Source organism: Opisthorchis viverrini (assembly GCF_000715545.1).
Source record: "Opisthorchis viverrini unplaced genomic scaffold opera_v5_557, whole genome shotgun sequence".
NCBI classification, from domain to species: Eukaryota; Metazoa; Platyhelminthes; class Trematoda; order Opisthorchiida; family Opisthorchiidae; genus Opisthorchis; species Opisthorchis viverrini.
Genome location: NW_008752221.1, coordinates 39706 through 55470, shown reverse-complemented (window position 1 = coordinate 55470; position 15765 = coordinate 39706). Strand labels below are relative to the sequence as shown.

At 44.7% G+C, this 15765-nt stretch overlaps 1 protein-coding gene across 1 annotated transcript in view; it reads right to left on the bottom strand.

The window, feature by feature from the left end:
• Positions 1–754: 754 nt before the first annotated feature.
• Positions 755–15765, bottom strand: part of T265_11721 (hypothetical protein) — a gene marked incomplete at both ends in the record, with an annotated part of 23463 nt that continues 8452 nt past the window's right edge. The window contains 9 exons of the mRNA XM_009178455.1: positions 755–1660; positions 4647–4891; positions 6888–7130; positions 7167–7418; positions 8379–8522; positions 8564–9019; positions 9066–9461; positions 9499–9550; positions 9589–9758. Coding sequence (XP_009176719.1) covers positions 1477–1660; positions 4647–4891; positions 6888–7130; positions 7167–7418; positions 8379–8522; positions 8564–9019; positions 9066–9461; positions 9499–9550; positions 9589–9758 — 2142 coding nt within the window. The remainder of the gene's footprint in view (positions 1661–4646; positions 4892–6887; positions 7131–7166; positions 7419–8378; positions 8523–8563; positions 9020–9065; positions 9462–9498; positions 9551–9588; positions 9759–15765) is intronic.

Below are 15765 nucleotides of genomic sequence, written 5' to 3'. Positions count from 1 at the left end.
CAACCAGTCCGTTGTGAAGTTTCTCTATTTTTAGAGGGTTTCTGATCGCGCATACCACTTGCGTGCAGTAAAACAAATTCAGTGATGCGAAATATGACCACGGATGCGTACCGTCAGTTTCGAGTGGCCGCATGCGGTCTTCTTCCGTTGTCCTCTACTCACTTTCGGGACCTGTTCGCACTCATCTACATTAAGCAACCGAAAAACGGGACGGTTCCGCGTTTTTCCAGGTCCTTTGTGGACAGTGACGCGGTTACAAAATTAATACACCGATCCATCGCGGCCCGGATGAGGGTACGTAAGTAACATGAACGGTGATGTTCAAGATAGCTAACATTTGAATCTACATCACTCGCTGTTGTTAGCATCGTCGTCCCCAGGTAGGATCGCTGGGTGGGGAATCCTGCATTCTGCCAGGGCCTTTATAACTTTCTGTCCTGAGGAAAATGTTTTGGATCGAATACGCTGGCACGAATAACTAGGCCAGAATTCCATAAAACTGTCGAGTAACGTAACCGGGGGAACGCTTCGGCCATCATTTTACCGTTATTTTTTTTATCGTTCAGCTGTAACACCCTTCCGGTGCCTAGCTGCCATGCTACCCGAAGGAAGGACGAGGGCTGGGATACTGCCAGGTTGCCCAAGCCCAGACAGGGAAAGTCGAGAGGTAGAGGTCGGGTTCGAACTAATTTGCGTTCACCAAACACATCAATGGGAACACACGTCAAACCCATACCGTTAATTAGAAAAGTCTGCAGGCCACACGGTTGTTCTTCTCACGATCGATCATACAGCGTAAAATCATCCATCTCAAACAAGCAAACAGGCGGAGTCTTAGAAGACACCAAAACATCAAGTAGTTCGATGGAGACAAAATGTACACGGACATTCCGGCAAAGCGTTGTCGGCTGTCAGCAGGACAAACGTCCAAACATATACAAACGTTCCGATGAAAGAGTAGTTAGAAATGAAACCTGAAAAAACTGAATCACTGTGATGGATTTTTGTTGATTAAACAGCTATCCAAGTGTGAGAAGCGGCGCGCAGTAGTATGAACAAACTCATCCACACATGAGGTATGCTTGAGCAGCGCTGTAGAAGCGAAGCTTATATGTGAAACAGGATCTGCAAACCGGTTGGGTTGCACAGGACAAGTGAGGGGAGGACACGGCAGAAGATTTACATGGAAAAGTAAGTTTCTAGCATGAGGTAGGGGCCATACAGGGGTCGTCAAAACAAACGGGTAGAGAATGAAAACATGAATGAACAACAAGATTGAAATACATTTAAGTAGACCAGCGCCCGCGTAAGTACGGGACAAGAAGGGAATAAGTTAAGGCAAAATACAGTGGTAGAATACACGACTGCATTCTATTTGCACACCATCCAATGCACGTTTATCATGAAACAAAGGAATCAATAACTCGACCGGTGAGGTCGGGGAAATGGGGCTGTGCACACCGAAAATGAATGCATTCAATCCTCATCTTCATTCATTTCGCCTTCGTCACTTTCCTCCGCCTTCAGTTTATTCGTATTGCGATCCGAGTCCCTATCCAAAAATTTATATTCCGCGGTAGCCATATCAATGGCCCATTGAAACTTCTCACGCTGGGTTTTGTTGTAAACCTTTTCGATTGGCACATTGAACCGTTTGCACCTGGAAAAAAACCGCGCGTACAACATGAAAATGGATACCAATAGTGAGGAACCTCAAACAGAGCAGTCACTCGCCATCATCGTCAACAGCACATCAGTGTACAACACTGATGCTTTAGTGTCGCAAAACAGTCAATAATAATATTGATACCAGTATAGAGGATTCTTCCTCAGTGTTAAGATGGCATCGATGTGTTCATAGACAATAGTGACGACGAGTGATCCGCATCGCATATTGATACATAACGTCCTCAAAGCCAACGCAAAGGGTTATGGGCGAATCGAAGACGGGTGGCAACTTCATACTTGACTCGTTTAAACACATGGCTACCATACAACCTGACTCGAGCTACCACACCGGTGGTAATTGGGGCAGGTCCAGAATCGCAGTTTTTCTGGAATTCAGAAGCTCGCATCTTATTTAAGGCACTACCTAAGACGAGTACCCGGGATGGGGCAGTCCATGGTCTGGATCTGACCGTAGAATTGCGTTGAATCCCGTTTGAAGTTGTAAACCAAGACAGTATTGCGGCCCCCGCGCCTCTCAAGTGTAGTAGTCACCCTATAGGGAGATCACTGATTGAGGCGCGGACTTACTGACCTGGACATCTCGGCTGCTCCCGTCTATGTTTGGTCAATCTGTCTGGCAGTATCTTAGCTTTCCTGCTCCTTTTGGAGGTGTGCACCGAAAAGGTGTTACAGTTCAATTGTTGTCATTATTCTTATTACCAGTAGTATTGAAACACATCGATAGTGTTCCAGAGAGATATTTTGGAATTAAGACACTTCGCATATTCCAATAAAAACTAAAGTACACATCCTCCTGACGAAAGTTCGCCTTCTAACAAAAGCCAAGTCGCAAGACTCGTGCCTTGGCTTTTCTTATATTTGGATACCAGGAACATATCCGACTAACCAAATTAGAGCAAATTTGTACGGTACTTAGGTTAACCTGTTCTTGAAGGACCACCGAAATCTCTCCGAGGCGAGTCCCAAACATTGACAGAAAATTCAATGGAAGAAACAGAAGTGGGTACTTGGGAGTAACTGTATCATGAAAGATCTGACATCATCATCTAGTGTACTTCACTTGGAGACTGAATATTGACACACCATCATTCAGAGGAAAACATCGTTATGTGTACGTGGAAATTATGTTAAATCCTACAACTTCTAAGTTGCTTCTTCCAAGGATTCCGCCACAGCATACACCTGGACGATGCAGTCACTCCATAATTGGGCGCCCAAAAATCTGACACCGCTCTTGATTGACGCCTTGCGGACTCATAAGACCCTCACCGGAAGGACCACTTCAACAAACCAACCAAAACTGTCCTCTTTTGGATGTTCGCCAGTCAAGTACGCTGATAGTGCTTCCCTCTGTGTCGTCTCCCCAGAGGCATACAGCTCATTTCCTTCACCAGTCAAAATACTCATGAATGGTTGGTCTGTGACTAATCAGATATCAGGAGTTAGGAAACAAAGGAGAGAATCGATTGAGAGGCCATTCGCAAGTACCGTTTACCAATGCGGAACTAAACTAAAAAGAGCGAAATAACCGCTGAAGCCTATTGGACTCAGCGCAATCCGAGTCAAGAAGCTGGGAAACCTTACAGCGGATCGCCAAACAGGCAAAAGAACCAAGCAGGCTTAGCATACATCTAGACAGCTTCCATAACACTAAAATCAGTCGGTGGAAGGTTTGACTCCACAACGTTAAAAACGTACAATGTCGCTGCCAAGATATAAGGCTGTTATCGTGGTGGAACCATTAAGTGAAATAATGTCCAGAGGCCAATCGGTGTCAATGGCCGAGGATCAAGTCGATTGGACGGATGTCACGTGTGGGCTACAGACTAAACGAAGGCACGCCCTGAATAACCAGGTCAGTTAATCGGGATCGATTATAGCTTCCCGCCCTCCCGACGAAGAACCTATGGTGACCTCATGGAACATTGTCATTACCCTACAAATACAGTTTTAATAACCTTTCTTTGTCGCCATAAAGGGCTGCCTCAAGCTGCCGTACCTTTTGATAAGCCGTTATGTGTGCAGCAGGAAGCCAAGGACAGATGTAGTAGTACACAAGACAAAATTGAATCCTATGGCAATTTCAAAAAGGTGTTATTCGGTTTCCTTCAGTGCGATCACATTCGTTTGGTTTGTTTGAGTATTCAGACACTGTGAGCGAAGCTCCTGTTGAACTAACTCGAGTCCCGTCACGTCTCATACAGCTGACCACTGAAGAATTGAAATAACGTGACCTATCTCGTTGGGCCCACGGTGACAGAATGCACGGTACTGTGAGAACAGTTTCGAACTCATCGGCAGGTATCCCGTTTCCCGATGCTTGCACCTGTAGAAATCTGGTGCCGGCTGCCTTAGGCAAGGGTTATCACTCATCTTGTAAGTAGTGCCGTATCAAGAAGAAAAGCTTCGAGATCTTGAATACCGTTACGACCTAAACATGCCGCTTTCGCGTAGCACACTTAATTGGATACCATAATGCTACTCTTGACCTACTACTCTTGACTGAACGGTTCAAACTACTGACCGAGGTTCCCATCTTACCATTATTCTAGTGTTCCTGTCCACAGTTGTACGAGCACATCATACCCATTAAATGTGATCCACGATAACGTAAGGGTAGAGTAGCCTTCACATTCAACCTGAAGGACTCAGGGTTCGATACCTGAAAGGCTAGCGGCATTGTAAATGAGTATAGAGTCTGAAATAGAACGACCACCGTTTCCGTTAATTCACTGGGTATACGTCAGTTTGCGCCTTATACTCCATCCCTATTGACGTCACGGATTAGGGTCACTGTAAATAAAGACAGTGACAAGCATTTGGTGTTCTTCCCATGAGTTTACGAAGACGTTTTGAGAACATCTGTGCACAACTTAGAGTCTGGGAAGAGGAAATTGACACGAAAAAGACGGAGAATTTATCACAATATAGAACAGGACTGAAGAAAGCTGACTCACCAAGCAACTGTGATTCGGGGATCCAAATAATTCAGTTTGCTTGTACTGAGAGCGATTTCCTTGTTTTCATCACGGTCGGTGGCTTGGAGCTGTAGTTTGGCCAACTGCTCTTTCGCAACGCTGAGTCGTTTCTTCAACTTCTCATACGCAACCTTCTTCGCAACTTGTTTGTTTCGTTTATAATCTGCCTTGATCTGTTTTGCCTCGCTTGTTATTTCGGCGATTTGATCGCGTTTTGCATCGATCTACCGGGGAAAAGGTAAAAGCAATCTTTTATTGAATGTGTAATGAGCACCGGATATGGCTATCCACAAAAGCCGGCGAACCTGACAAACAAGAACCGCGACACCACTTTGTACTGTTCCGATCGGTTCGGTAGCGATCTCAGTGGGACCCAAACGCAGTAGACCCAAACTCTACAAACGTACAGCGAGTACACCGCTGATGCAGCCAATGTCCACCTTAGAGACCAGAACAAATTCACAAATAACTTCAGAACCACGGCACGATGGTTAATATTCCAACTTATACACGCCTATACCGCTACTAGCGCGTCAGTTGACAACTGCTAAACTGAGTGACAGGCAACTTTTCGGTTTCTTCATGAAATATGCAAGTACGTTTCATGGGGTGTGCTCTAGCATATCCTAAACTAAACTATTTATTCAGTACACCAGGTGACAGAAACATCAATGCATTCTGGCGGGAAAAATTTTCAAAAATCGTTCAGCTGCAGCACCCTCTCGGTGGCTAACTGCATGCCACCAGAAGGAAGTGTAGTGGCTACCCTCCACTGGAACTAATCTTATTAGTACATTCACATAGACTGTCCATTGTCTTGTTTACCCCCAAACGACGAGCATCGCCTGCCATTTCATCAGCACCTACTTCTCTCCTTCACTAAGGGAAGAGTATTTGTAGAGGTCACTCATCAGATTACGCGTCACGAACACTCAACCCACGTGACTATTCCTGTCCTACTTGGAATCTCAGCCGACAACAGGTACAGTAAAACTTCCAAACCATTTTCGTTTACGCGGCTACCAATTGCGTCACGCGCCAGGATTATGAACTTCATTCAACGCATCAGGTCAAGTTGTATTCATGTTCGTGCAAGTATCAAACACGAACGGACACCCTCTCTTCACAATGCACACAATAAATAGGCATACAACTAGGCTCAACACACACTCGCGCGCACAGGACAGGAAGCCAACCACTCTCCACAAGGCCACGGACAACCATGGAATACGCGTAGCAGCCAAACCGCAGAGAAAACGTTCCCGCCGTCCGGACTTTCACCAAGGAACTCTCACAGACGATAAGTTCCTCTGTTGACTTGCTCCCATGTTGCATTGTATTCATTTTCATACATGTGGCATCTCACCATTGCCAACTATACTAAAAACTTTTATTGGTGCATACACCTGATTTGTATGATGGACATCATCAACAGTGCAGAAGCATGAGGGTTGGGATACTGCCAGATTACCCAAGCCTAGACAGGCGAAATCGAGAGGCAAAAATTGGATTCGAACCACGAACCTTTCGTCAGTAAATTCGCGCTCTAACCGGAGCCATCTCGCCCCTTGGCGGGGAAACTTTCGGAATAATGTGCGACAAGTCAAAAAAAAAAACAAAGCTTAGATGAACGGACAGGTAGGAGTACAAATTAGGAAAGGCACCAAATGTTCTTAGACGGAACCACTTTGCAAATACATGAGTGAGAAGAACGCAAGGTTTTAGAGCTCGTATCCACGACCCTCAATAAAGGCTGCATGCATCAACCTACCTCACAGGAGTTGAAAAGCGGACAAATCACCCACCCACATTCAGGTAGTCAGCTTGTTGAACTCATATGAAAGATAGATATCCAGTGAGGACAAATATCCTGATTGACGATAGCAGTACACCAGTAGCAACCAATAGTGATTCGGGCGAAACGCGCATCGCACACGTATTAAGAGATAAGCACCTCATTTCGCAAGACACGTGAAGGGAACCGTCACATCAGTTTGATTACCAACCCACTCCGTCTTGGTTCGTTAAAACTTGTCGGGGGGTGATTAACAAAGCAGCAATAGCAAAAATTGGTTCATCGGCTTTACAACAAAAAATTGAGTGCATTGCATCAACATTGTATGTTATTTCAACTTCTTGAGAAACGCCAGCACCAAAGAAAAACAACGCTGGGACAAAATGGGAACAGTAGTAAAAGATAGGAATGAATACGTTACATACCTTTTTCTGTAAATTCTCCATGGACTTGGCAAAGGATTTCGGAACCGCCCGCTGATGGTTACACAGTACAGCAACAGCACGATTAGCTCGATTGTAGGCGAGAAGCTTTTCTTGTGGACTGTCGTTTGGATCGGTCAGCAATTCCAGCTGTTCTTCTAATGTTCGGCTGGCATTGTACGTACGGAAGACCTTGGCAGTAAGGCCCTCCATAAGCTCACGAAGATACTGGTTGAGAACAGTAGTCTAAGGGACAGATATTTGACTTAACTTGAAACTCACATTAAGTCGGTCAAAAAGGTCGTCATTTTCCTTCTTATTCTGAAGGAATAGCCTCACATTTTTGAATACACGTTTGGGGACGGCGACAGAATTCTGGTAGCGGATTGAATCCTTACCCAAAAAGTCGAACTCCACGACATATTGCTTGCCATCAAGTTCTTCGTGCAGTTTGATGTGTTCGTATCGAAGTGAGCAACAACCCACAGTATCTGCTTCGTCCTCATCTTTTTCATTGCCAGCACGAAGAGCGAGCTGGATGAGATAAGACAGGGTAAAATTAGGCTCTTCATTATCTGTACTGAATAGTAACCCATACACAGGCGTTGGAGTATAGGTTTTGTGTTCCAGAAGCCCTCGAAAAACAGTGCAAAGAAATGAGTTTAACGAAATAAGCTGGAGGTAGTTAATTGCGGCATATATAACTGTCCGATGTGGTAGCGATACAACTACTGTCGACAAAAAATACCTTGAACAGTCGCAGATCCTGCTGTTGTGTGGACGACTGACCCTGGAGGTCAGAAGCTTACCTGCGGTGGATCGTTACGACTAACAGCGGTCTCTCACGATCGAAGCCCGGTTATGAACGCCTAAAGATGGATAGTCTCGATGCACCCCTAAGTTAACGTGACCTACAGATCGCGAGATGAATTATGTGAAGATACGATTCCAACACTCGTTACAGCATTATGTTAGACTCAATCGGCGAGAAATGTAAAAAAGAGTAGGTTGTTTGCCTACGTCATCTTACACTTGTACAATATCCAACTTATACCATTCATAAACTTACGAGTAGTTTCGTCCCTAACTTCAGTTTAAACTATCTTTTGGATGCAACACACTACACACCGAATGAGCGGTTCCTGAGGAGTCCAACCAAGAACAGCAGTCAACATAAACAGCATAATGAAATTAAATGGCAGGGAATGGGTTTTAACGGCTTATCGATAGTGACGCGATGTCCGGTGGGATTTATGCACTTAAACGGGCAAAACACGCAGCGATCAGCTGTAACAACGTCCTCCAAACTCCTGACAGTTAACGAAAAAATTCTAGCTCCAGGACAGGAACCGAAACCATCATCATCGACAGTATAACATCATTCTGTGACAGTGGTGGTCCGCTGCCGTACAACGATCGAGGAAGGAACTTGGATACCAGTGTATGATACTAAACATTCACACGGCGAAAAATCGGTGAAGCATAAAAACTCACCCTGTCAATGAAGTAAAGGGCAACAGCACGTTGTCGGATTCTCATTTCTTTGTGCTTAAAGTCAGCGCGATAGTCTGCTCGGATGCGATCGATAATCTTGTGCAATCCACGAGCCGTTTCGTACTTTTTCCAATCTTTCTCACCCTGATGATAAGGTGGTAATGGAGCTCACAAGCGTAACTCACCTTCAAACGTGAAGATGGATTGAGCATAACGTATTTAAAGTTATTCTGAACGTTTTCAGTCCAACAAGCGAGCCAAGTAACAGTATTATCGTGCCGTACTTCTTTCCACCGATGCCCTTTAGGGGGGACGGGTATTTTTGAGTTTTTGGAGCAGTTGATAATAACGTGTTCAGGTAAGACACGTTTTTTGAGCATGCCCATTTTTGGATGGTTTCCGCGCCCACGAAAGAGCCCAGGTGGTTCGATGCGGAAATTACCAATTCGTTGTCTGTGTCCATCAAGCGTGCAGTATCCATACTCATTTAGCAGAGCTAGGTTTTCCTCTTTTAATTTTTGCTTCTCCTCCTTTGTCCGATTTTTTCGTTCCTCTGCTAGCTTCAAAAAATGTGCGTGCATTTCCCTAAAATCACATTTGCTCAGAGACTTGATAATTCGGCGCTCATCGTCGTTCATAACCTAACATTGGTAGGGCAGTTATCTACTAAAGTTACGGGAAACATACTTTTAACCAATCTTTGAAAAAATTTTTGTTGAACACTTCTTTGGTGGTGTAATCATGATCAAGCATCCGGGCGTAAAATCCTGCCACTTCCTCAGCTGCATCCGATAGTCGAACTGGTTGTCCGTCATAGTAAAAGCGTACATTATCTGGCAACCGTTCATAAGGTGGAGCGAAAATGGGTCCTTTGTGTTCAAGGAAGGTCCACTTTACTCCATTATCTTTCTTGTCCTCTTCCCACCACCGCCAGACCTCTTCTTCTGGTTTGTCTGATTTGTTGTTCTTGTTGGGTGTGCCACTAGACTTAGTCGGTGTCTCTTGTTCTTTCTTGATTTTGGGCTTTTCGATTTTGACATCCTTCGCCTTTTTATGGTCACCATGTGAACGCGTTTCGGAATTCTAATAAAACTCAATTATTGGTTAGCAGGTGACATACACGAAAGCGATCAGGGGACTCCAGTTTCGGTTTTTTGGATATCCGCATAAGCCTTGAGAGACAAAGCGTTTAGGAAGTAGTCGAACTTACTTCGTCGCGAGAGGTATATCATCGTCCTCATCACTGGAGGACAAGTGAGCTCTGCTTCTCTTCAGTTTATCTGTCAGAGGAATATCGTCATCTGAGTCGGTTTTGATGGATGCATGTGGTGTGCCGTTTCCGACGTTTGAGATATTATTGAGGACACCCGTCATACCGATCTATTTGAAGACAAGGATAAAACAATTTACGTAAATATGTCACTGCATACTACTAGTTCAATTAAACGGCAGGAGCCGAAAATGTAGCCCGATCAACAAGTACGGATAAAAGAAATTGCCCCACCGGTGCGAGAAGATAATGCAGCCAGGTAGTAGGACAAATGCCGTTTTCCAGGGGAATACTACTGGTCAAAATAGAATAGTATTGTGTGCTTCGCTACTCCAAGACCCTATGAAGAGTTGTCAATAGGTAATCACACAAGTGCAAGTAGTTCGGCCAATGTTAAATGTACTAGTTCTGCATCATTATCCCATCGATCACGATGTCCAGTAAGAATGGAAAGAATTGGCATCTTTGTCCGACACCATTTTGTTTTCGCAAGCTTTTAGAGAGCTCACAAGTCCGGAAGTCTGAGAATACAAAGAACACATCACACTGACAAAGCCCTACGGCATTCCTTGCTTCGCAAGCGTACTAGGAGAACAGATCGGTCAACTGAGTTTAGTGTCTGGGAAATCCAGGAATATTAAAATTGTGGGTCACGTACAAGTATGGTGTTGTTCTAGCAGTGTGAACATTTGGTCAACGCAACCCTAACCAAAAAGAAAAATTGTTCAGCTGTAGCACCCTTTTGATGCCCAGCTGCCAGGCCATCCCAAAGAAACACGAGGGATGGGATACTGTCAGGTTTTCCAAGCCTAGACGGGGGAAATCGAGAGGCAGAGGTCGGATTCGAAACACAGACCTTCCGGTCAGTAAATTCGCGCTCTAAGCACTGAGCTATCTCGTCATCCCGAGCAAGCTGGAAGCTCGTTGCTTGCTCTCAACTCAGTGCTTCAAGTGACCACCATAAGGTGATGGAGGACAAGCGACATTAAGAGCCTGCCACAATCGGAGTGACTTCCGTGATTACTACGTGCCCTGTTTCGAAACTGGGTACAATTATATATTCCCTTCAGTCATCTGCGACATGCTTGCACCATGAGCATGAGCCAATATGAGGTAACCTTAGCGGTTGCTGATTCCACCTGTAAATCAACGTCAACCATTATTTTTCCTATTTGTCTGATTGTTCATACCCTCCTGTTCCAGTTTCTTTGTTCCCTCCTTAAGGCTAGTTTGCACTCTGATTACTCATGTGGAGATTTTGTCACCGTCCACCTTTCATTGCGATTTCGTAACAACTCTACATATTTTCGAATGTCTGTACCGAAAAAAGGGTCGTCCAGGGGGTCAAATCCGAACCCCTAGGATGACGGACAAGCACGCTATTCACTGTGCTTCCCTGGAGCTTTGTTTTTGCATTAGCTATGTATTACATCTTACCTGAGGGGGCAAGATAGCTCAAGTGGTTAAACCGGAAGGTCCGTGGTTCGAACCCGACCTTTGCCTCTCGACTTCCCCTGTCTAGGCTTGGGCAACCTGGCAGTATCCCAGCCCTCGTGCAACCTAGGGGTGGCCTGAGAGTTAGGCACCGAAAGAGTGCTACAGCTGAACACCTTACGCTCAGCGCGTATTTCAATTTGACACGCAGCCCCCGGTGGCTTGCTGACTGCTTGACTGTCTCGAACAATAGATTTATTTTAATTCGATAGAAAAATGGTACCAACGTATTACAACCAACAATTATGATGAAGGAAATGACGATTCGTTAGGTCCATCACTTTCCTTACTTTCTACGGACAGTTCGAAAGGCTGCTGTCTGCGCTTCTGAGTTTAGTTAGGAATTGCGTCCGCCGGATAATGGGGTTGTGAATATTAAATCCTCTGTTTAAACCGGGCCTGGTAATGATGAGACACTCATCAAGCCAATCTTGCTTCCAGTTCCATTTCTGTCCAGTTATATCCATAACAACCCCGTGCACACGTGTTCGCATTCGAACTAGTAGCTTCCGAATAAAAGACGCATAAGTCGAACAGAGTTTTATGTGTGCAAAGAGATCTATCCTGTAACGTTTGAGGTCTTTTGAAAGAATAGTTCTCCCCCCAGACTTAATCTTTTATCAAGTTCCAAGTTAAGGGTATCAGGAAACACGGTTTCCCTGCCATAAAGCATTTGGGGATTAAAAACATGCGAAAACACGCGGAATGTGTATGGAAGTCTGTCTTCTAAAGTCACTATGCCGATGACTTTGAGCAACACCCGGCCGTTGGGTGGTGCGCTGGATGTAAACTGAGACCTTTGGATTGTCGCAGTGTACCAATCTAATAAAACCCCGGATGAAGGTGGCATACTGCTGTCACGGTATTCATATGGTACGTGTTATATAAGGGTTTATTTTGGTTTGGGCAATGGGCATGTCCACCACCCGATTTTTTCCATCGAACTTTAACTACTGAAGGGACGCTGAGTAGCTCCGTCAGAAAAAAACAAGCAGGGGTCGGGACGAGCCTCTGATAGAAGAATGGAAGGCGAAGTCGCTCTTCTACAGATTAAGAAATGGAATTCACTATTTGACATACTCAGACCGTTGCGAAAACCCGACCAGTTCGAATCGATACGTGATAGCACTAGCAAAATTAAGGTACACCTGAAAGGTACTCCGAACATCGCATTCAGCCCAAAGTAAAGCTGACTTGGCTAAACTATGAAACTACTGGTAAATATAGCAGCACAATTAGAAGTAAAATCATCCATCGACAACACACATGGCGAAAATGCTTTCTGCTATTGCTACGAGGATAAGCTCAACATTTCGTGGGGGCACTTCGTACTGAGCACACTACGCATCCAGAAAGCTCCAGCGGTGCAGTGCAGGGATCGTTTGCAAGTTGTCCTTTTTTCACTCAATTTATCACTAAAATTTTTCCCTGTAGCAGACTAAATGAGGGGGCTATGCTAACTCTACTGCCAACTCCACTCCCGTGATACGAGCTTTTCCCCTAAGAAGTGAGGACAAATCAAGTTTTATCGTTCCCATTAATACCAACCTACTCACCCTAGTATATAACGGATGAAAAAATACTTCCTATTTTGTTGGCCCATATAAAAACACGTTAACATGTTTGTATCCAGGTCTAAATCACGAGGTTATGAACAGGCATTGGTATCATATTTGCTTCCCATCACCTCGCTACCACCACCTGGGGACCCTGATCGCATGCTAACTACTATTATGTTACTGTGTACTGCGTGAATCCATTTAGAATTGTACCGGAGTGAAGGTCGTAAATCCGGTTATTAGTAACCGGCATCTGGTATACTTGATCATAAGTGTACAGAGAGAGACTGAACCGTACGTTAAGTGCTGATTCTGGAGTAACCGATTCTATCTCCTCAACCTGATGAGACATCAATCGATCAGAAAAGCGACGTCGGTGTTATGTCACTCGACATCTTGACAAACAGTTTTGTGAAAGCCAAGGCAACGAAAACGACCAATTCTGTTGCAGCATTCTTGATTACGTACTGAACTGATCGTAGTGCTACTTTTTGACAGTGAGAAACACCTGGAATAAGTATCGCCGTTCGTCGCACAGTTAGCCTTGACATTCGACCATCGGCACCATGCAGAAGTTGAATCTTGCACGCCGCATTCTAAGGGCAGTACTACATCCTAGATAAACTGGGATTCCATAGTGGAATTCAGTTATTTTTTCAGTTATATTCAGAAGGAACTAGGCCAATGGTCTACACGACCACTTTTCGTTCAACACACACAAATGAAATGTTGGCGTTAGGCTGCAGCTGCAGGTGGACGTAGTCTCAGAATCTTCATTAGTTTTATTTCGTTTATTTACAACCGACTTGAGCCTATGTGGTAATGAAAACTCAATTTCAAATTAAACTGACAGTATCATATAAAGGAAAATCCTTCGACATATTGAAGATCGTCTAGACCAAATAGGAGGCGGCCTTTGTGCAGTACATTTATAAAACAAACAGGAGATTCGGTTTGATTTCAGATGAGTTTACTGTTAATTTTCAAATGAATATTTACGTCAGATAAGTTCGATCTGGAATAAGACTGAGGTAAATTCGGAGGCGAGGTCCACCTGATAAAGCCTGTCTCGAGTTTTAATCATTCCTAGTAATGAGCAGGAATAAATAAGGGTTTACCATTCCTCCACAGGATGAGTGCTCAGGGCACAATAGCTATCTCATCAGCCTCGGCCTTTACGATAGTTTGCCAGTACGGATTGTCTCTATTTAGCTTGCAAAACGATGGCAGTAGCATCTCGGGTTACTATCAAGGGTTCTTAATTTCGGAATCGAAACTTTGTTTTTCAAAGAAAACGAGTGCACAATCTCATTTGGCTACGGGTGAACATCGACCATTTTGGTCGGGGAAATCATCTTCACTAACCGACGGTCTGGGGCACAACAGACCAAGGAGGGCCTGCTTGTTGATTTGCCGCAAAAACCCCACCAGGTTAACCCACCCCAAAACAAGCTCCATTTGAGTGCCACGATTAAGCGTGGCAACCGTGACAGCGTGACCAATGGATCGCGCACGTATCACAAGCTGGTTACGACTGACATATCGAATCCTTTCTCCCGTTGGTACCACTTTCAACGCTTCTAGCCTCATGATGCTGACTGTGATGGGCTCAAAATCGTCCAAGAGCTGCATTCATGAACGCGCCCCTTCACGTGGGGTGTTGTCTAGTGATTTGCTTGGTTAACCTAAGATACTCCAAGACAATGACATAACTTACTCTAAACCTTGTGGGTCCTATAACGGATTTTGGTGTTTTTTTCACCTGCTTGCCTTGTCTCCGTCGCACTTATACACCCAAACCGAGACCGTCAAGGAAAAGCATATGTTACCCAATAAGTAGTTGATTTTCTGAGACAAGAACCTTAGGTGATTCGGGTTATACAAACACACCAGTATGAAGCCTTAAACACTTAAGTAGGCCCTAGGTTCGTTCAGGACTAGGGATGGCTGTGAAAAGCCATAAAACTAATGAGACCAACCAACAGTAACATAAAAATACTCAACATCACTCGCTGGAAAGTTCAGCCGATGAAACTTCCAGCGATCGTTTTTCAACTGTCCTGTGCTGTTTGGTGTTACTACACTAAAAAATCAGAAGGTGAAGGAGCTGACAAGGAATTTTCAATCAATGCTGCAAGTCTGAATGACGCAAAGTCAGAGGACGACTGGATCGCACGGTGTCGATCGAAACGCCAGAATTGTGTGAAACTCTAATGAATACGGTAGCCAAAAATCCGTCTTATTAGCTAACACATGGTCAACGAGGGTCGCTCGTGAACAAGTATGAACTCACGGAAAAAGACTGATTGGCGCCACAGCCCGATATTCAAATTTAGCACCACTGATAAAAACAATTGGTTAGGTTACACCAACCCAAGTTCAAAAGGATCAGAATACCGAACTTCGAGTGAGAATTCAGAACGCGTAGGCTTGACTCAGCCTAGTTTGTAGTTTCTTCAAAGCAGTGTAACTGAAGGCGGATAGTAAAGGCAGGCAAGCAGGTTTGTCTGATTCCATAATAATAGTCGCAAATAGTCACAGATTGACAGAGGATCGAGGCCTTCGGATTCACGGATTCACGGATTGATACACAGGATCGAGGCTTTTGCCCAAGTTTCCCGGGTCGGTTTTGTTCTTGTCGGTCAGTGGCTGCTGTTCATCTGAAAGGCACAAGTGAAAGAAGGGTGCAGCACTGCCCGTTATGTTCTAGGCGCGGGACAGTATGCATGCCAGCTCGAGAATTTGCATAAATAAATGTCTAATAGTGCTTTAAACTGGGTTCTGGAAGGGGCGTGGAGAACCGTCGGAGGAAGGTCATTTCACGCGCTACTACTCGAAATGAGAAAAAATTTTGTTTAATGAATGTATGTGCTCTGAGCTTGAAAATTTTCTTACAATGTTTTCGCTGCGTCAACGGTGAAACACCTGTTTGCCAAGCTTTGTTCAAACAGGGCATAGGTTAGAACTAGGTCCCCCCGGAGGCGACGGTACTCCAGAGGAAAGAGATCAAGCGTCGCGAGACGCGTTTCGTACTCCACGGATTTGAGGCCGGTAACCATTCTCG